The sequence below is a fragment of the Notamacropus eugenii genome, chromosome 5 (genome assembly GCF_028372415.1).
Source record: "Notamacropus eugenii isolate mMacEug1 chromosome 5, mMacEug1.pri_v2, whole genome shotgun sequence".
NCBI lineage: Eukaryota > Metazoa > Chordata > Mammalia > Diprotodontia > Macropodidae > Notamacropus > Notamacropus eugenii.
The window spans coordinates 39,359,753-39,381,620 of NC_092876.1; the positions used below are offsets into that span (position 1 = coordinate 39,359,753).

Consider the following 21,868-nt stretch of genomic DNA (forward strand, 5'->3'; position numbering starts at 1 on the left):
TTATCTTCATGAACTTGGGCAAGTCACACACGCACATACACACACATACCAGACCTCAATGTCCCCTTCTGTAAAAAGATGATCTATAAGGTTCCTTCCAGCTCTCTACACTACTATGAGATTCTGAGTTGTCAAGACTGTTCAGCCCTGGAAGACCAGGTCCTGTTCTCATTACAAAGCCTCAGCCTGTGGCTTTTTCCATGGCTCGCTGCTGCCCTCTTCAGGTCTCCTACAACACTGCTTCCAGTCACTTCTGAAGGACCCTCAGACTGAGCTTCAGATTGACTGAGGTCGGGGGGAAGATTGGGCCTTTAGGAAACACTCAGTATTGACACTATGTACACACTGTGGGGTGATACATAAAGAAGTGGGTCTGGAATTCAAGGGGAGAGAGGCCATATCATCTGAGCATTCATTTGGAATCACTCACCTGGAAGCAATAGGAAAAGTGTAGTCCCATCAAACACCTCGGGGCCAGAGAATAGGGACAGTGGTCTTTGTGACTTAGGGGAGGTCGAGGAGGGAGCTAGGCAGGAACCCTTGGGAGGACAACATGTGAGCTTTGCTCTGACTAGGTTCGTTGATCTAGAGTGTGAACTGACCTCATCATCCAATCCAATCCTCTCATTTTATAGATGAGGAAAAGGAGGCATGGGGGAAGGGGGGTGACGACCAAATTCACGCAGGTAGCAAGTAAGAGAGGTGAGATTTCAACCCAGGGTCCCTGAGTTTGTTCATCCAGTGCTCAGTCCAGAGCCCAGCACATAGTAGGCATTTTATCAATGCTTGTTGCCTTTACTTTTCCCAATGAATTTTGGGAAGGGGATGCCAGCAGCTTTAAAAAAAAAAAAAACACCCAAGTCTTACAAGGGAAGAGCATTAGTGACTGATTGTTCATTTTCCAAACGTTTTTATTCTTTGAGTAGCAGCCTGACCTCATGGATGGGGTTCCAAGCTTAAACTGAAGGTAGGAAGCCATGGGTTTAAATCTAGCCTGAGATACTTCCTAACTGTGTGACTTTGGGCAAGTCACTGAACCACTGTTTGCCTCAGTTTCTTCCATTGTAAAGTGAGGATGAGAATAGCCCCTACCTCTCAGGGCTGTTGTGAGTATTGAGTGAGAAAATTATAAAGGGCTTAGCAGAGCACCTGGCACATAGTAGGTTCTATATAAATGTTAGCTATTGTTATAGCATTACATTTATAATATGCAGAAATTATACTTTTTTTTACCTTTCAGTATATGCTTTCTCTACTGCCCATCTCCCCTTGTATCAAGGAAACACCTTTTTTCCATCAACCTTTTCTAATGGGGAAGAGGGAGGATCCCCAGAGCCATGGTTATTGACCTTCTCAGCCGAGGCAAAGAGCATGTTCTTGTGGCATGAGATGTGCCATCAAATCTTGTTGTGGGAGCAGATGTCCATGTCAGGGAATATGTAGGGAGATGGGCTAGTAGGTCCTGCAGCAGGGTCACCATCAAGCCATGAAATCTATATGAAAAAATTATTCTTGTTCAATAGTTTCAAAGTCATATTGTTCTTATACTACAGAAGGCCCTCAAGTGTTGTTAACACTCTCTAAATTCTGGCACCTTGGATCAAAGCCCCAGGATCTTGGGCCTAGTTACAGGTCTGGGCATCCCCATAATCCCCCATTAGCAGTTTGATTTTTCTATGTCTCCATAACAAATTCATGAATTCCAATCTTCACTGATGTCATGGAAGATAGTAATAATAATAGGGTTTCTATAGTGCCTACTATGTGCCAGGTACTATCTAAGAGCTTTATAAATATCTCATTTAATCCTCTCAACAACCCTGGGAGGTAGGTACCATTATCTTCTCCATTTTACAGATGAGGCAACTAAGGCAAACAGAGGTTAAGAGACTTGCCCAGGGCCACACAGCTAGGAAGGATCTGAGGCCAGATTTGAACACAGGTTTACCTGACTCTAGCCCAGAGCTCTATCCAATGAGCCACCCAGCTGATCCTTCTCATTTGTATGATGGTTTATCAATACTTCCCCACAAAAACTGAATGGGTTCTAGAATCCCTTCCAGCTGACTGCCTTTAAGCCTGAACTGCAGGGTACTTCCCACCTTCCTGGAGTCTGGTCCCTAATGAAGGTGTTTATTCTCTCCCCTTTAACTCATGGGACTTGGGGCGTGTCTTGCAGGTGTAAATACTGCGACCGGTCATTCAGCATTTCTTCCAATCTCCAGCGGCACGTGAGAAATATTCACAACAAGGAGAAACCCTTTAAATGCCACCTGTGTAATCGGTGTTTTGGACAACAGACCAACTTGGACAGACACCTGAAGAAGCATGAACATGAGAATGTTCCAGGTAGACTGTTTGGGCATTTCCTTTGGTTGTTCAGTCATTTTTAGTCTGTCTCTTCATGACCCCATTTGGGGTTTTCTTAGCAGAGATATCGGAGGGATTTGCCATTTCCTTCCCCAGCTCATTTTACAGATGAAGAAACTGAGACAAACAGGGTCAAGTCATTTGCCCAAGCTCACACAACTAGGAAGTATCTGAGGCCAGATTTGAGCTCACATCTTCCTGAGTCTGGGTCCAGCACATTATTCATCTAGCTGCCTAGACCAAGGGTTAACAAACTGCAGCCCGAGGGACAAATCCAGCCCAGTGCCTGTTTTTGTATGGCCCAAACACTCACACTGGTTTTTATATTTCAGACCATTCTGAGTTCGAGTCCTACAAAAACAGGCAGCCCAGCTTGTCACAGTCCTACAGTCAGAGCATCAGAGGGGAAAATGAGAAATAGGAAGAGGGGAAGAAGAGAAAAGTTAGAGAGGGCAGGAGAAGGAAAGAGAGGAGGAGGGAGAAGCAGGGTAAGCGTAGACAATAAGCAGGTCTACCTTGTTCCAGGCATTGAGCACAGCAGTTCTAGGGGATAGAGTGAGACAAAAGCAAAGTTGTCCCTGTCCCCAGGAAGCATTCTGTCAAAGAGAACATATATACATGTAATTAAATACAAAATAAAGACTGGATTAATGATTTCACTGAAATAGGAACTACCTTGTGAAGAAAGTCCCTCCAACAATGCAGGTCAGCGCCTCCTCTGCAAGTTTTCTAGAGCATTGAGGAATCAAGCGATACGTTCAGGGTCACACACCCAGACTGGATCGCGAGCAGAACTTGAACCCAGGTCTCCAAGATCATTTCTCTATCCCTAAGCCACATGACATCTTAGAGAGTGAAAAGGGCACTGGTTCTGGAATCAGAGGACCTGAGTTCAGATCTTGCCCCTCATTTATCTGTGAGACTGTCGGCAAGTCATGTTTCCTCACTTTTCCTCAGTTTCCTCATCTGTAAAATGAGGGGGTTGTCTTAGGTGATCTCTAAGGTCCTTTTCACCTCTAAATCGATACCTAACTAGCCCAGATATTTAAGACTACAGAATTGAAGGCTATTGATTTTTAAAAAAACATACCAAACAAATAAATACATAAAAGGTCAATTCAAAGTAATTTCGGGGAGGTATCAGGAACTGACATCTCATGTGAGAGATGGCCCTTGAGCTCAGATAGGAAGAGAGGGGAGTGGAGGCAAGGAGGGGGTTGTAGCAGAGAGGGTGAAAGGTGATCAATGCCATAAGAATTCCTTTGTTGACCCCAGAATAGTGTTTTCATTAAAGTAAAACATACAATCTGAGATTTTTCCAAATATTTAAAAAGAAATACCCCAAGTTTGTGGTCAGCACTGCTTCCACATTTGGCCCCGGAATGGCTGGGCTGGGCTGGCTGATTCAGAGCCTCCAAGACAGCCAGAGCAATGAAGGGTATTGTTCCTAATGGTTTTCTCCCCCACCCATGATTCCTTCTCAGTGAGCCAGCACGCCGGAGTCATTACGAATCACCTTGGGACCAGCGCTTCCTCCCCCAACTCAGAATCAGACAACCATGCACTTTTAGATGAAAAAGAGGACTCATATTTCTCTGAAATCAGAAACTTTATTGCAAATAGCGAGCTGAACCAAGCATCAACTCTAACGGATAAAAGGTAAGAAATGTAATAATAAGTATTATCATATGAATGATCCAAAGGACCCAATTCACATTATAAAAAACCAATGCCAAGAATTGATATGTGTGTGCACCCATGGATGCTTTACCCAGCCCTGGCTGGGTCCAAAAAAAAGAAGTATTTATTTGAATTCAGTTTCCGTTTATTCTTCTGTGATGGAGAAACATTAGTTTGTTTTCTTTGTTTTTTAGATTAAGTATTATTATCTCTTCTATTAGAATATAAGCGCTCTGAGGGTAAGGGCTATATTTGTTTTTGTATTTGTATCCCCAGAACGTGGCATTTAGTAAGTGCCTAATAACTATTTTTTCATTCATTCATTCATCTTTCATTGGTCATACTAATACAAGAAAGTATTGACCAAACTGGTGTCTCTCCTAGGAAATTCAAACTTAGGCTCCAATTCACAAATATTTTCATTTACTCCCAGACAGTAATGACTTTAAAACAAGCAAGTAATTAGCCTTAGCAAAAGTATTCTATAGACAGGGCATCAGTTTAAGAATTTGCTAATTGTTCTTCTAGGCACCAGAACACCATTCTCTGTCACTGGCTGAGCTGATTCTGTGACTGCAATTCTTAGCCATATGTTATGGTAGTGGATGTGATTTCCTGCCATGTGTGTGGCCGTGGTAGTGAAGGCCAGTTACTGACCAGCTACCCAAGGCACACCACACATTTCTCTATTACGGGGCAGCCCTGTTTCTGGATCTTTGGAGCTACCAGATCTCTTGACTGTCATTATTTTTTAAATCTCCCTTGTAATCTAGCTTACCTTATTCTTTGCTTAGATCTGAGATTTTATTCCTAGTGCTTCTGTTTCAGATTATGTTTTGCTTTTTTTTTAAAACAAGTATAGCATTACCAGAAATTTATTATACCCCCCCTTCCCCCCAAAGCACTGGTTTTTTCATAGTACACTAATATATCAAGGATCAATAACTTCATCTCTCCTCATCAATGCAGATAGCAGCCTGTCTACGATTTAGTAGGTAAGCCTTGGAAAGTTTTCTGAGGCTCAGGGGGATTTGGCAACCTGTTCCTTGGTCACCTAATTATCAAAGAAAGGTCTGGTCTTCCAATCCTCAGTCCTGGCTCTCTCCCCACCACACACACAAATCATTTGGATTTTCTTGAAGTTCAGGAGTTTTCTACTGATTCTATGCTTTTCAGGACTCAGATGCAATGAATTGTTATGTTCCCAGAACACCCTCAATATGCTGCCAAGTCCAAGTCTTGACAAAGTCATAATTCACAGTCCTGTGATGAAGCGAGCTATGAAGGAATCCACAACTGGGAGACTTTATTGGGTCTCCTGACACATTTGGCCCAATGACTTCCCAAAGGAACGAGTGGCTAAAACCCACCAGTGAACCAGTTAACTTTGTCGTGTCTTTGTCCCTCCTCTTCACAACAGCTCCCTTACATTCAATTAAGTTCAACTCAATCCCACAAACATTATAAAGTGCCTACTATGTGTCAGGCACTGCTTGTCAACCAGGCACAAAGAATTTATTAAGCACCTACTTTGTGCCAGAAACTGGGCTAAATACTGAGGATATAAAGACAAAACAATCCTTGTCCTCAAGAAGTTTATATTCTAATGAGAAGAAAATTTATATGCAAATAAGTGAATGAAAAATATAGCTAAAGCAAATACAATAATTTTTTTTGGCTGGAGAGAAACATTAAAAATGGGGATATCGAAGGGTCTTGAAAGAGGTAGTGCTTATGCTGCAAAAAGAGCCCAGGGCTCCAAGAGATGAGGAAGGAAAGCATTCTAAGCTTGAAAAGGCCCAGGGACAGGAGATGGAACAGCAGGACAGAAAGATGGAAGTCATCTTGTGAAAGCCTTTAAATTTCCAACAATAAAGGTTGTATTTTATCATGGAGTCCATAGGGAGACCCTGAAGTTTCATGAGCAAAGGAGTAATGTGATTAAGTAAGTTTTGGCTTTGCCGTCTAAGTATATGGCCTTGGTCATTTCATCTCTCTAGTATCCAGCTTCCTAACTTGTAAAAAGAGCATGATAGACCCTAAAAATTCATTACAGTTCAAAAAATATAATCATACATTATATGTGTATGTATTTATATAATACATATAATTCTATGTTCTGTAAAATTACATTAATAAATATATAATATGAATATATTACCTTAAAATATAATTATAAGATTCCATAACTGATGATGAGATTACAAGGTACTTGAGTGTTTACTCATTTTTGTATCTCTCTAGTACCCAGCAGAATGCATTCTACATAGTAGGTGTTTTTAAATATGAGTTGACTGAAGAAATTGACTGAAATAATGTACAGCAGCACATAGTAGGTGTTTTAAAAATATATGTTGACTATAAGAATTGATTGAAATAACATGCAGTAGCACATAGTAGGTGTATGTATACACACATGCATACACACACACATATATATGTATATATGCATATATATATACACATATATATATGTTGACTGAAGGAATTGATTGAAATAATATACAGTAGCAGGGTCAGAAATATGGATAAGGTCAATATGAACCAGCCGGCCCAGACAGCTACCACAAGCATTCTGGGAATCAGAAGTTCTATGTTTAAACAGCTGATATCAACGTTAGTTTCTTGGGTTATTAACATTATCCAGGAAACATGCTTTCTTCAAGTGATCAGAATCTTAGCTGTTTAAAAAAGAAAAAGACCAAGTGTTGGCTAATTAATGCAGGAGGAAAAATAATTGACAAACCCATCAATTATCCTCTTGTTTGTTTAGTTAAGAGGCTGTGTCTCCATTATGTCCATAGGTGGTCATTAATAAAGATGAAACTGTTGAGATTTCAAAAGTGGCTTGAATTTTATAGTTTTGCATTTCATCAGAAAGTCATTATCAGCCAGCGATTTCCTGTGGAAACACCTGTGATCAGGACCACAACCCTAATTTAAACTAACATTTAGCTTCAAGAATTGGAGTGTGGAGACGGCTCATTCATTAACAGGCAGATTTTTCCCTCTCTGCTGCAGACATTAGACAGTGTTCGGTCTTCTGACATAAATCTGGGGGCACAAACAAACATAAGCTCATATAAGCATACATACATACATACACACACACACACACACACACTACCAAGTTTAACGGCAAAGGGCTGCCACCCACCCCCACCCCCTTCATGAAGCCGTCCATACTATTTCAATTATTTAACAGATGAATTGTCAGATAAGGGGGATTGAGAGCACAACTCTGAACAAAAGATGCTTTCTTTTTCTCCCTGAGTTATTCCATCAGTGTGGGATGTACTCCACAGAGTGACGACTGAAACCCTGCCCCCGACATGCTGTCAGAATACAGGGCAGCCCTGAGTGCTGAGTCCAGGGCCAAATTTCACCTATTATCCTCAGCCCAACATTCTCAGGGAGCATTCTCTGACTTAGCTTCTCTTGAGTCTCCAGCTGCATCGTGCCCAATGGCACATTTAAAAATAAAGGTTCTTAACCCTGGGGGTTTATGAACTTGTGCTGTTAATATTTAATATTTCAATGTAATCAGTTTCCTTTGTAATCCTATATAGTTTATTTTATTCATTTAAAAACATTATTCTAAGAAGGAATCCAGAGACTTCACCAGAATGATAGAAAAAAACATCAAGAATTCCTGTTTTTGAACCCTTCTTTTTCTTTTCTAGGTAGTTCCTTCCAAAATACACACACACACACACACACACACACACACACACACAAATACACACATGGAGTAGCTGAGACCTCTTGCTCAAGCTGAGTATCAGAGTCATGTAAGGGCAGGAACTGAGTCTTCAATGTAGTTTTTAGGCTACAGTAAAACAACCCCTCAAGTGGCATTTCCTGGAGGAAATGAGGAATCTTTCAACTTTGACTGATGTAGGTTTGGAGGAAAAAAAAAAATCTAGCCCAAATGCAAGGACTCTCACCCAGACTGGCTACAGAAAACCAGAGGGAGAGTTCGGCCATCCTCTGGAGGAAAATCAATCACAATTCTCTAAAACAAACACACTCCTGATATGTTTAGACTAGGTGACAAAAGGCAGCCTTCAGAAGAAAGGCCTCTTGGTTTGGTTTGGGTTTTTTTTTAATGCTTCTTTTGCACCGGAAATTTACCCACTGAATAACCAATCAGGATACCCTCTATTGTCCCTTATCCTTGGCACTCTAGTATTAAAAATATCCCTTTGTTGTTGACACTTTAAGGTTTACTGAGTCCTTTCCTTGACATCCCTTTGAGGGAGGATGAGTTACCTTGAGACTTCAATCTCACAGGCAGGTGATGACTATGAAAGAAATTTGGATCCATAGAGTGTAACCCCAAGACCAGATTCTTCATTCCCTGCCCCAGATGTATTTTTCTTTAGGGGACACTAAGGCTGTGTCTATACACTGTGAGAAGCATTGGTATAAATAAGACTGGAGTGGACAGCTTCAGAGTCCCTTTCAGGGCTAATGTTCTGTGTAGTAAGGTCCATTCTACCTCTGACATTTTATTTTCTAAATTCTGTGCCTCCTTCTAACTCTGATAATTTATATTCTAAGGCCATTCTATGATCTAACCTAAAAACTACGTTGTTTTAACCTAAACAGAACTATACTGAAGACTCGGTTCATGCTCTTGCATGACTATATCTGATACTCAGTATGATCTACGATCCCCTCCCAGCTCTGACATTCTCTGTTGTAAGATCCCTCCCATCTCTGACCTTCTCTATTCTCAGGTTTCTCAAAGAACATTCTCTATTCTAAGCATCTACAGCCCAGCTCTAACATTCTCTGTTCTAAGTTCCCCTGCAGCTCTGATATTCTAGGTTCTATGTTCCAAGCCACCTTCCAGCACTTGTATATTGTGGGACCCCTAGTGACACCTTCTGACTCTTATATTCTACAATTGTGTGACCTGAATGGAAAGTCAAAGATTCTGTCAGGAGTCAGTCACCCAGAGGCATTGTCCACATGCCACCAAACCATCCGATATTTACAATAGTAGACTTCCAGATAATGAACTGAATTTCTTGCACCTCTTCTCTAGAAATGGTTTAGGTCATACAAATACACCCTGACCATAGGAACTGAGCTGGGTACATCAGGTATAGTGGCAAAAACACTGGATAAAAGATCTCAGACTGTAAGAGACTTCAAAGGCCATTCAGTAAGCCTCTCTTTGTACAGAAAAAAGAGCTTGAAGATGATGTATGTGAGGGGACTGGAGGAAAATATATAATTACACATAACCATTCCCCAGAGAATTTCGCCTATGGGGAAACCCACATCACTTCTACCCTCTTCATATTCCTTAAAACAGCACAATGTTGTCTCTCCCCCTTCCAAAAAAATTTTTAATAAAAGTTGTGTCTTCTATGCACATCTGGCTAAAACATTTTAACATTCTCATTGAGTAGAATGCATACCATTTGCCAGTTTCACTCATTAGTATATGTTTTCTGTTCCTGTCACAATAATCCATTAACTTGAAGAAACAGTACTGTGTCAAACAGCTTAGACCACATCCTCAGAATACCCTGACGAGACATGGATTGGATTTGCTAGGAATGGGGTAGAGAGAAGGTCCTAAAGGGACTAGTCCATCTGGTCTGATCATGGGACCAGTTTAGAGGGCCGTGGCTAATGCCCCTCCTCTGGAAATGGCCTGTTTTTTGTCCCTGTCCTTTCAGGCCAGAAATTCAGGACATCGATAGCAATTCTCAGTGCCATGGGTTAGCCAACGAAAAGTCAGAGGACGTAGATGAAGAGGAAGAAGAGTTGGAGGAGGAAGATGATGACAGTCTGACAGGGAAGTCCCAGGATGAGACAGTCTCCCCCACAACAGAAGCCCAAGGAGCCTATGAGGATGAGGAGGATGAAGAGCCCACATCACTCAGCATGAGCTTTGATCACACAAGAAGGTGGGTGCTGCCATTCTTCTGGACTTACCCAGGGTGTGTTGGTGGGCTCTGAACTCCATCCAGGGTGGCTGGGAGGATGATGGTAGAGGAGGGGGAACAAAGACTTGATTGGCAAGCCACAGGGGCTGAACTCACCTTATTTTATTTTATTTTTTTGGACTATGAATCAATTTAAGCCTTCATTTCAAGCATAGTTTCTATCCCCCCTCCAAAGGTCACCTTCAGGGCAGAGTTAAGAGCTACTGCCACAGAAGGAAAATCCAAAGACTGATGGCCCAGCCAACTACATGGGGACATGGGATTGGAGGTGAAAGGGACCTTAGACAGCACTGAGTTCAACCCTCTCTTCTTATTGGAAAGAAACTTGAAAGTCAGAGAACGGAAGTGATTGAATTAAGTCCCCATAAATAATAGTTGGCAGTCAAGACTATAATTATTATAGTCATATTATTAATATAATTATATTATATGTCACATGTAATATAATTACATAATACGATAGCAATGGCCAACACTGATATAGTACTTTTAAGATTTGCAAAACACTTTACACAGATTGTCTCATTTAATCCTTACACCTACCTTGTGATGAAGGGCTATTATGACCCTCATTTTAAAGAGGAGAAAACTGAGGTTAAGTGAGCTGTTTAAGGTCACACTGTCAGTGTCTTAGGTAGAATTCAAACACAGATCTTCCTGACTCCAAATCTAGTTCTTTATCCACTGTAGCATGCATGTTCCCTCTAGCTGTGGTATTCTTTCCCTACTGTGTGCATGCACAGAAAAAGTCTCCCTTGGTCCTTGGCCCAGTTCAGGGAGGAGGAAGGTGGTAAGTACATCATAGTAGCATATGAGAGTAAGAGTTATCTGATGGCCCCTGTCTGTACTCTCTTCTGCCTCCTGCTGGTGGAATGCTGGCAAAGCTAGGAACATTCGGCAGGTCCCTAGAAGGGCCAGAGGAGTTAGCTGAGATCACCAAGGAGGCATAAAACCTCTGCAAGGTGGACATTTTCAGTTGTTGCAGGCAAAACACAGAGTTAGAAAACCCCTGGATACCCACCTCCCATCCACTGCCTTGGTCTCTGGATAATGTCCAAGAACTCGGGCCACTAGAGGACCAGTCACAAAGTCAGGAAGGTCTGGATTCAAACCTGCCTCAGACACTCTAGCTTCATGACCTTGGGAAAGTCATTTCACTTTCCTCCTCTGTAAAATTAAAGGGTTAGATCTGATGACTTCAGAGTCCCTTCCAGCACTAAATGGATAAATCTCTGATCCAGTGACCTATTTCCAAGCTTATTCATCAGTCATCCCCTGTAGTGGTCCGATTCCAGTTATATGTGTATGCTAATGAACAAAATGTCTAAACAGCTCTCTGGAGACTGAGTTCAATGCCAGGAGCCTCTTGATTTGAGATGAAGCCCTACGCATATGGGGTTGGTCAGAAAAATGAAACTGATCCAGTTGTAGAAAGAGCTACCCTGGAATGACAGGGGTTCCTCTTCACTGGAGGTCTTTGAGTAAAAGCTTAAAGTAACCACTTGTCAAGATTCTGTAGGGATTCCTGTTCCAGATATGGGTTGGACTAGCTGGCCCATGAGGTCCCTTCCAATGTTGAGATTCTTCTATTCTGGGTTTCTGAGTTATCAAAATGCCTCCCTGAATAAGAATCCTTCCAGTGACTTAGAACTGAAGCTTAGAGACTGTCAAGCGTGGGAAGGGAAGGGACTCCCCATGAGTCGGGGCTCATTATAGCACCCTTCTAAAAAGGTTTGTGACAAGTCACAAAGCCAAGGGAATCTAGGGGAAGAGCATGGGCTCTGCAGATTCTCAAAGAGGGTGAGGACAGACAGAGTCTGTTTCTGCCATCTCCTTTGGCATCATCCCCTGCCACCATCACCCCAAGGGCCATTCCAGGGGCTTCCATCAGGAAACTCTGGGAATAGATTCCATTTCCCAGTGAATCACACCAGAATCCCCAAGCCCTGGGAATGCACATCCCAGGCCTCCATTAATAACTACATTAGGTTCCTGAAGTAATTAAGGACTGGTTATCCATCAACCAGCCTGGCCAGATATCAGCCATCTCAACCCAAGCTCTCAGGCAATCTGAGGGCATGGTCCTGGCAGTGGCAGTGTGTAGGCCCAAGACCGCCCATTCTTCTTTCCTTTGGATTTCTGTCCTGCATCCAGTTTCTGTCTATGTGCGTGTATGTGTGTGTAGCTTCCTATCTGTGTGTGTCTGTGTGTCCATCTCTTTGTGCATGTGGCTTGTGGAGGCTCTGCGGGGCATGCATGCAGGCACCAAGTCAGCCATGTGGGCATCAGTAAAAGCCCTCCGAGGCCAGACCAGCTAACAAACAGGTCACCCCCTTCCCTCCCCCTGGTCCTTGGTACAGGTGTATGGAGGAGGAAGAAGCCGGCCTGTTAGATTTGGAGCAGATGCCGAATTTTGGGAAGGGGCTGGATCTCCGCAAAGCAGCTGAGGAAGCATTTGAAGTTAAAGATGTGTTTAATTCCACCTTAGACTCTGAGGCAATAAAACAAACCTTGTACAGGCAGGCTAAAAACCAGGTAGGTATCTCTCTCTCTGAGCATCATGCCTGCCTCCTCCCCTCCCCTCCCACTGGGTCACCAACAGCCTCTGGGGTCCACAGCTAGACAGCTCTTTGGTTCCCACCAGACTGTCCCTTCCAGGCAGAGCTGCCTTGAGACCCATGCCCACCTTGTTGCCAGTTTAAAACTTGGAAATTTTCCAGGGTTTGGTCACTTTTTTTGAACCCAGACCTTTGGCTAGATAGTCATGGGGCAGTTTCCTTGCCCCATTATTTTTAGTGACCCTGGAATGTAACATAGGGACTGAAGTTATGATTTTATTGGTATGCAGACCTGTCAGAGGAGAATATTCCCTCTGCCAATTCAAGTTGGCACTTTTCCCTGAGACTTACAGTCTTAAGCCCTTACGTAGGATGACAAGTCAGAGCTTGCCTAGAATCACATAGCAAGTATATGACAGAGACAGGACTTGAACCCAGGTCTTCCTGATTCTAAGGCCTGCCAACCCCCTGACCAAATTACCATGCTGCTTTTTCTTGAATCTGCTCAGATAAAATTGAATCCTGAATTCAACCTGCACCTGTGTTGTAGTTGAGTGATGGATCTAATGATCTCCTCAATTCTTGAGTTCTCTCCATCCATGGCCTGGTGTGATTTTCATTGTACAACGGGGATCAAAATTAGGTCTGTAGATGGTCTAAAAATGATGTGTCCTGTGCCTCTGTCTACCATTCTGCGAGTCTCACCATAGTGATTTGGGGGGGGTTGCTTTTTGTTTTAAATTTGTCCCTGTTTCATGGATTACCATGCCCAAAGAAGTTTCATCACTTAGTGGGCAACCAGCTCTTCATGACTGGTTAGGCCAGTCTTCAGAAAACGGACTTGGTCTTCCAAATAAAAATTTGGATATTTTAGAAGTTTTCCTTTTATCCTATTTCTGCCTTTCTTTTCCTTTCTTTCTCTTTCTTTTGTTCTTAAAAAACCAACAACAACCAGTAAGTGTTTTGGTTGTAGGAATGCCTTCTTTGTGACCAGCTGCAATTTGTTTATGTCCATTTGGACCAGCCTCAGATTAGCACTGAGACCAGAGTTTGTCCCATTTCCAGGAAAGGGGACAATTGTCAGCAGCCCCTTAACCTTAAATTGTACAGAACCTTTCCTGAAAAGAAGTTCCAAATGTCTTCTCATTCAGTCCTACTTTAAAAGCTAATGCATAGGCATCCTATGGGTCCCAGAGATAAGAAAAAAAAAAAACAGAACAGGGTTAGAGCAAATGTCTTTAATGTTCTGTTTTCTTAAGAAAGAAACAGTTTGAGAAACATAATAGAGTACTAGGCTTACAGTCAGAAAGATTTGGGTTCAATTCTTTTCTCTGATACCATCTATATGATGTGGGCAAGTTCTCTAAGACTCAATCCACTCACTAAGTCACTAGGCAATAGGTGGGTCACGAGGTACATCAACAGGAGTTCCCACATCAACAAACTTACATGTTCTTGAGGTATTGACCTAAGGGATATTATTTTCCAAACATATTTCCTATGTTTGGAACTTTACTCGGTATCTCAGATCCTAGAAAGTGGCGTTGATTTCTTTTCCATGTTCTATGAAAGACCCAACCAAGGACAGGTGCTAACTAAATGTCAAGCTTAAGCTACCTTGTCTGTCTAGATAGGTTGAGAGAATCACACTGATGGGGGCTCGGCACAAGCCATTTGCATGTCTCTGTCTTTTGTCTTTTTACTAACTCTGGGAAGGGCGTCCCCTGTAGGAGTGGACCGAAAATGCTTTGTTTTGGTTTTCCCTATAAGTACAATCATGTCCAACAAGAAGGTATTTATAAAAATCACTCTGAGTGCTCTGATGGAAACATTTCATATTGACTCAGTCAGTCAATCAATAAACATGTATAAGCATCTATTATGTGCCAGGCACTGTGTTAAGCTCAGACCTTTGAAATTATAAAAAGTAGGAAAAAATGCACTTCTCTGCACCCTGGATTTGGATTATTTAACTGATGATTTAAGGCAACCAAGTATGGGGGTATTTCTCTCATCATTTTGTCAGCCCAGGGCAATCATGGCACTCCATTCCTGTGAACTTGGCTTTGATGGGAGTCCCTACAGAATTAAGATAGGCAGACCCTATTCCCACCCTCCCACTTAATACCCAGACCCAATGTCACCCGACGGAGTGGGCTTTGTTCATCCTTGCTGACAACTAGAAACTATTTTCCTATGTCAAGGATTGTATAATTCTCACCCTGGGGAGATATAATCATTCCAGGGCCCCTGCCCTCAAGAAGATTATAGTCTAGTAGGAGGCTAAGACCAAATCACAGATGTCCATAATATACAATATGGTAGATGAGTGTCTTGAAGAAATGCATAACAAAATGCTCTGTGAGCATGGAAGGGGAAGATCATGACCTACATTGCTACTCCTCCTTGTAAATGTGAGGCTGCCTGGGTGGTGTTCCAGGGTGGTCTCCAAGGGACTAACTGGGTGACTTGCCAGGGATTTCTCCAAGTCATATTCACTCATCTTCTTTTGCTGTTTGTCTGTGTTGTGGTCTTTTTCCTTTCCACCAGGCTTATGCAATGATGCTTTCTCTCTCTGAGAACGCTCCTCTTCACGCTTCCTCCCAGAATTCTCTGGACGCTTGGTTGAACATGACGGGAGCAGCCTCAGAGACGGGGGCCTTCAACTCTATTAACCACCTCTGAGAGGTCACGGAGGCACTGGGGACAGAGTCCAGAGTGAAAAGACTACCATGCTATAAATGCCCCCTTGCAGAAATTCTGGACAACCGCAAGACAGAGCAGAGATCCTCAGAGAAGTCTCTAGGCTTTGGGCTGGGGAAACATAACTCTTCACCTGTGATCTGCAACGCCTGATTTTTTGGGTTGTTTTGTTTTTTTAATCTACCCCACTGTAGTTTGTCTCTGATTTCTCAAACTGAACCTCAGAACCCAGAGAATCCCTGAAGCAGTCCCAGAATTTCACCATCTCTAAGAATAGTTTTTGGAAACACGGCTAATCTGTGGTACAATAATAGCACGTTAACAGCAATCAAAACCTAGTTCATTAGAGCTGTGAGACAGCACACACACCCCCCTCCTCTCCCCAACCCAGACCAGCTAATGTAGAATTTTCAATCTGAAATTAAAGCCATTTGGCCATTTCAGGGGACCTGAATGGCATTTCTTAAGGGAAAAAGACCTAGTTGGGCTCTAAAGAGATAGATCACTTTTAAGTTGTGAGGTTGTTGCTGGGGTTTTTTTCATATATAATGAAAAGGACAGAAATAACTTTTAATAATCTTGTTACAGATTCTCTTTGAGCTCATGAATTTTTAAAAGTATTTTTTAAAAATCTGAAACTACTTGCAAATTGTTTTTGTTTTTAAACTAGTTTTGCATTGATTTGAACTATCATCTCCCTCCTGGACATTAACTAGTCTCAAGCACAGCACAGGGATTGCATGTGCTTTTTTAAATCCTTTAGGACAACGTGGACTTTCTTTTGTCCCCTCCCCCTTTATTTTCTCTCTCTCTGATTCTGTTTGTCCACTTGGAAAAGTGAAAATGAAGGCTCATGGAGACCTTACATAAGAATCCTACTAGAATAAAAATTAAGGACTTTCCTGAGCCATTCTTAGACATGGTGTCATTACAGATAGGACTGCCCCATGGTTGGGACTAAGAAATGTGCCTGCCACTAAGTGACTTGTAGCTCGAGCTAGGGAACCCCTAATTTTGCCCAGTGGGAGGGGTCTACTGGCAAAGCATCCATGGCGCCTAAATTTCATGAGTTTGGGCTGACGTGAGCCACCTAGGACACAGAAGAGCAACTGAGGCAGGAGACTAAAAAGGGGGCCTTCGGTTCCTTACATGCCGAGTTCCCCCGAGATTCAAGGCGTCTTGCTTCTGTTGTCCCTGGATTCCCACCTCCCTATTCAAGATTCGGGGCCTGTTGGCCATTCTTGGGTCGCCCTAGAATTGTGCCCTGCTCCCTCCCACCTTGATCCTCAACCCTCTATGATGTGGACTGGAAAAACAGTAGCCACTTCACTTTGCTCTCTCCGTGGCTCCCCAAGGGGGTCAGAGACTTCTAAGCCAACAAGTTCATATGTGTGCCTCGGACTCCGGATTCACAAGACACTATTTAACTCCCGTTTCCAATGTTTGCACAAGATCTTGGCAAGACACGACTCAAGAACCGAACTGTGTGTCCACCATCGTTAGCCAGGCTCTAAGAGTTTAAGCTAGAACATTCCTTTCCTGGAAACATTCACCCGTCCTCCAGCACCATAGTACTTGCCCATTCGAATGGGTTTTAAATTATTCCCATAGGGGCCAATTTAAAATAATAATTTTTTTTCCTCATGGAATTTACCTTAATCTGTATATAACTTGTAATTTTTTTCTAATTCTTTTCTTTTTCATTTCCTCATTAACAGTATTTTTTTTTTTTTGGCATTAGATAGCCTCATTGTGAAAAAAATAATGTTAATATAAGTATCTAGTGAAGGACCAAAATCGTGTATTAAGGTTGCGTGTTGTATGATTGATAACCAGGGAGTAGGACAATTTTTTTTAAATTAATGTGCCAAAAACCCCCTAATTGATCCCGCTGTCATTGCTGCCAGTTTTCCAGACAATCATATGTTGTGTTAAATTTGATTTTCGATTACAGTCACATTTAGGATAAGTGTTCTATTTATTTCTTTTATTGTTTGGAAGGAAAGGAAAGAGAAAAAAACTCAATGACCCAACAAGAAGAGAGATGTGGGGGAGGGGAAAGGGGAAGGGGGGACAAAGACCTCACCTAAGTTACTCTTAAAAAGAAAAATTTCTAGTGTAAATAGAGACAACTGTGAACCAAGGTGTTTTTAGCCAGGGCAGCTTCCGAGGTAAAAGTGCCATATTGTCAAGAACTTTACAGTGTTTATTTATAGAAAGGAATGGGAAAAGAAAAAAAAAACACTCGATCAGGTTGATCCCTGTTATTATTTTTAAGTACAGCTGATGCATTCGCAAAGACCATTGATGATAGCTGTAAATAGTCAAAATTTGAACTTCAGTGATCGAAATATCTATTGGTCAGGATGGTAGCTACCAGAAGAGGGGATCCTAGGGTTTGAGTTAACGATCAATTTACTTTGATAGATCAGAATCTAAATGATTCTGCTTTCTGTCTTTTTCTTTCCTTTTTCTTTCTCTCAAGTACAATAACGAGCCTCTGCTTTTCTCCTTTTTTTGTCTAAGTTTACCTGTCAACAGCTCAAGCCGCTCCTCCAAGTATTAAGTATTTGTGGGTAGGTCTTTTTTGCACAGTTTAGCAGGTTGGGGATAATCCTTCTTTTGGGAAAGCAGCTGGGGAGGGTTGATTAGAAAAAGATGTCAGTGAGGCAGGCTGGCCTTATCAACACTGAGCAAAGCTTGCAGATCAAAATGTTCACCTCTACATGTGTGTATCTGCTGAGTTTCCTTTTCTGTTAGATGTTGTAGAGGAATTTCTCCGCTCAAGATAGGACTCTCCTTTTGAGTCCCTCTTTCTGCACATTCTGATTGTAATCTTTTCCCTTTAAAAGGTAAAGGTAGAGGGTGGAGGCTGAAGAGGGAAGCTTATTTCTCTGTTCTTTATGGAGGACTTTCTCAAACTAGGCAAGTTGAGACTATCAGAATATATATTAAACACACACATTGACAACATTAAAAAAAGATGAGAGTTAGCATTTTTCATTACCACTTAATTCTTCCTGCTTTCTGTTAAGAGACTAAAATACTCAACTTTTCTGCTGATCCCTAGATCTCAAAGGTCATCTGGTCTAACCTGTAGCCAAAACATGACTCTCCTCTTTGGCATCCTGAACAAGTAATTATCCAGTCCTTTTTTGAAAGAACTTGTTATCCACCCTTTCAGTCTCCTTCAGCCTACCAAAAGGCAGCCTCATTCCAATTTTCCACGGATCTAATTGTTAGGACTTCTTTTTCCTTTTATGTAGAGATGAAATATGCCTCTCTGTAACTCCCATCCCCTGGTCCTGGTTCCGTCCTTTGGGGCTAATCAAAATGAGTAAAATCTTTCATCTATGTGACAACTCCATGTGTCTGCACAATGTCTCTTCTTCACTTCCCCCAAAGAATCCCTCTTATACACTTACCTCCTGAACTAATTGTTTAGTTTCATTGCAAGACATTTAGAGCTCATGAGATTTCTGTTTAGTGTGCCTCCATGGAGAAGAGTTCATCATTTTTAGTTCAGATCTTTGAAAAAGAAAGCACTTAATTCCTATGATTTGCCTGTCCCTAGAATGTTTTTTTTTTTCTAAAAAATGTTGGATTCCCCCAAACTGAAGTGAGGGTTTATCTTTACTACACAGAAGCCTAGGCATCAAGTTTTCCTCCTCAGTTCAGATCGTGTACACAAAAAACCAGTAAGAGCCACCAAGGATTCTGGTGGAATCGTGAAGGCGCTGGGAATCCCCAGGACACCATTCTGGGAGCAGCAGAAAGTTCAAGGACCTTGTTGATCTCTTTCAATCTCTTTTAAATTCCATGTTGTTTCCTTCACTGGTAGCCATAGTGCCATTGCCACAAAGCAAAGAAATGGCATGACTGGCACAGGGACTAAGTTACTGTGTGCCCTAGTGGAATGAAGGAGGATAATGGTGAGTGGAGGCCACCTTGCTGCCCTGGTTCATATTGCAGTCATACCATTATGTTGAATGAGTGGAGATGATGAGTCTATTTCCCTCAACCACCAGATAGGTGCATCAGATTTAAACCCTGCCAAATCCAATGAATGCCATCAGCCATACCAGTGGATTGTCTGAACTGACCAGTTGTTGTATCTGACCATCTAGGTCAGTTGGCCCCTTTCCCCAGGGAAGATGTAGCTTAATCTTTAGTCTTGTCCCAGGACCCAAGATTCCAGGGAAATGAGAAGGGACAGTTGACCATGTAGGAGATGGCAGGCCAAAATGAGAAGAAATAGACATAAGAAAGGAAATCATTTCAGAGGAAGAGACAAAAAACTACTTTCCTTGATGTGCCAGCTGAGGATCCAGAAGTTTGCCCCCTTTATCTTTGTCCTCCTTGTATATGCTTAAGTTGGTATACCCTTTTTTTAGACTCTAAGCACCAGAGTTTTAGGTATCTTTTCCCACTCCTACCCAGGTGGCTTCAAAATGCTCAACCCTAGTGTGTTTGCTGAATCTGAGGGAAGAAAAGAAAGGGGGGACTGGGGTAGCCAAATGGGAGAAGGGTACCCCTCACTTAGCTGCCTGTTAAAGACCTAACAGGGAATGAGTTGACAAAAGCTCTGATCTCAGTTAGGAATATGAAGGCAAAACTGTTCCTGGTTGGTGGCAGGCAGTTCTCCCAAAGCCATGAAATTCTTTCTCTCTTGAGCTGAGTGATACTGTGATGAAAGCATCCTTACATTATTCTGAGGACTTAATTTTTTTTTTTTCTGAGTGGCAGAACTGGACCAGTAGAAAGAATGCTGGCTCTAAGTCAGAGGACCTGGCTTCAAATACCAGTTATGCCACTTAATAGCTCTGTGACCTTGGGCAAGTCACCAAACCTCTCTGGGCCTCAGTTTCCTCATCTGCAAAATGAGGAGGGTTGGATGAGTTGACCTCAAAGGTCCCTTCCAGCTCCAGATGCTATGATCCCATTCCCCTTCTTTTCATTCCCCTCTCTCTCACCCTCCCTCATCTATTTTTCAATAATTGTTATTGTTTATTATTATATTATTATTATTTTGTCTATCATGGATTCTTATGATTACCACTTTTGGAAAAAGATGAAGATGGCAGCTCAAGTTTCCAAATGTGTAATTCACTAGTGAAAGGTTTCTTTTGGCGATATTTTCCACTATTGCCACTCTTCCAAGCAAGAAATGCTTTGGCCAGACTTCTCCAGCCTGCAGAAAAAAAGAAAGAAATAAACAAAAACGTAATTTAAAAACCTAGTTATGTCACGCTTTGTAAGAATCCTGAACTTAGGCATTTTCTGTTGTTTCTTTCCCCGTTGTTACGAGACCGGTTTGATTTAAGATTCTTCGTTGTTGTTTCTGTTTTGGGTTTTGTTTTGTTTTTTTTCTTTTAGGGCTGTATAGTATTGGGGAAAAAAAATCAAATTGTAAATGTCTGGTTCTCATATAATGTTTCAAAACCATTGAGAAAGCGGATGGTGCTTGTCCCGTTTCACTTCGGAGTGTACATTGCTTCGGTTATGTTTATAAGTAAACTGTGCATGACTCGTGTTTAGCGGTCACTATCGTGTCTGTTTGTGAAATTTTTATTAAAAACAGAAAAAAAAATTCCGTAGATGCACTTATGTATATGTGATTAGGTTCAACGTCCAGGACTAGAAATCGGGAACTGCTCAGATGACAAGGGGGGAGGGCAGTTCTTCATTAATTAATATGAAAATCGCTTGTGGGAGAATAAATGAGACTTTACGAAAAGATATGAAGTGTAGAAAATAATTAAAATGAGCGATTTTTTTTTTGCAAAATTTCATTTTGATGCTTGTGATAAAGACAAATGTACTTGTGTAGAGAAATTCTTTTAAAATAATGACTAGGAAAAGCTGATTTTGAGGGTAATGCTGTAGATTAGGAATGTATACCAAATGTAATCTTTCCAATGCTATGATGAATTTATACATGAGATTGATATGCAATAAACCTGTGTGCTTTTCTAAGACCAGTGCTGATGACTGTTATTGGGCTGGACCCCCAATACTTGCTGTGGAAGGAAGGGAGGAGTGGGTCAGGGATCCTCACCCAGGAAGTGAGTGAAAAAAATGCTTTCTGACAGAGCTATAACTAGCCACTTTAGTGCCTGGAGCAAGTGTACTCCAGACCTCAGGACAACACCATGTGGTGAAGACAGAAAAATTCTGGGACAAAGAGAAGTTGGGGATAGGAATTGGGGAGAGGGGGAGAGCTCTCACGTAAGGTGCCTTTCTGTCAGTTTCTGAATTAAATTTACTATTTTTTAATAACAGTATTATAGTACAATACAAATATAGTATAATATAATAGTATAACAGTAAATATTTAATTTACTATTCTTGCTAACTGAGCTTGAGGTTGAGTTGTATCAAGTGCCATCAGCAGCCTATAAGCTTCAGTGCCCTAGGGCACATCCCTTATCACACTGCCCTCGTTGTAGTTTTGGTATTAACATTAGTTTAAAAAGAAACAATGCTCTTCACTCTTCTCATCCATTCCTTCACTTCCCTCTGGGCATGAAATAGAATTCCTCCCATCCCTTTCCCTTATCCTCTGGCGAAGGCACCCCCTTTCTTTCAAGA

General features: G+C 41.8%; 1 protein-coding gene across 7 annotated transcripts in view; it reads left to right on the forward strand.

The window, feature by feature from the left end:
* The window catches only part of PRDM16 (PR/SET domain 16), a 635,076-nt gene extending 613,821 nt beyond the window's left edge, over window positions 1–21,255 (forward strand). For 6 of the 7 annotated variants that reach the window (XM_072608625.1, XM_072608626.1, XM_072608628.1 and 3 more), the window contains 5 exons: window positions 2,180–2,349; window positions 3,855–4,029; window positions 9,747–9,977; window positions 12,377–12,551; window positions 15,125–21,255. In XM_072608625.1, coding sequence (XP_072464726.1) covers window positions 2,180–2,349; window positions 3,855–4,029; window positions 9,747–9,977; window positions 12,377–12,551; window positions 15,125–15,259 — 886 coding nt within the window. In that variant the 3' untranslated portion in view covers window positions 15,260–21,255. The remainder of the gene's footprint in view (window positions 1–2,179; window positions 2,350–3,854; window positions 4,030–9,746; window positions 9,978–12,376; window positions 12,552–15,124) is intronic. The other variant, XM_072608629.1, reaches the window with a different exon arrangement.
* The last annotated feature ends 613 nt before the right edge of the window (window positions 21,256–21,868 follow it).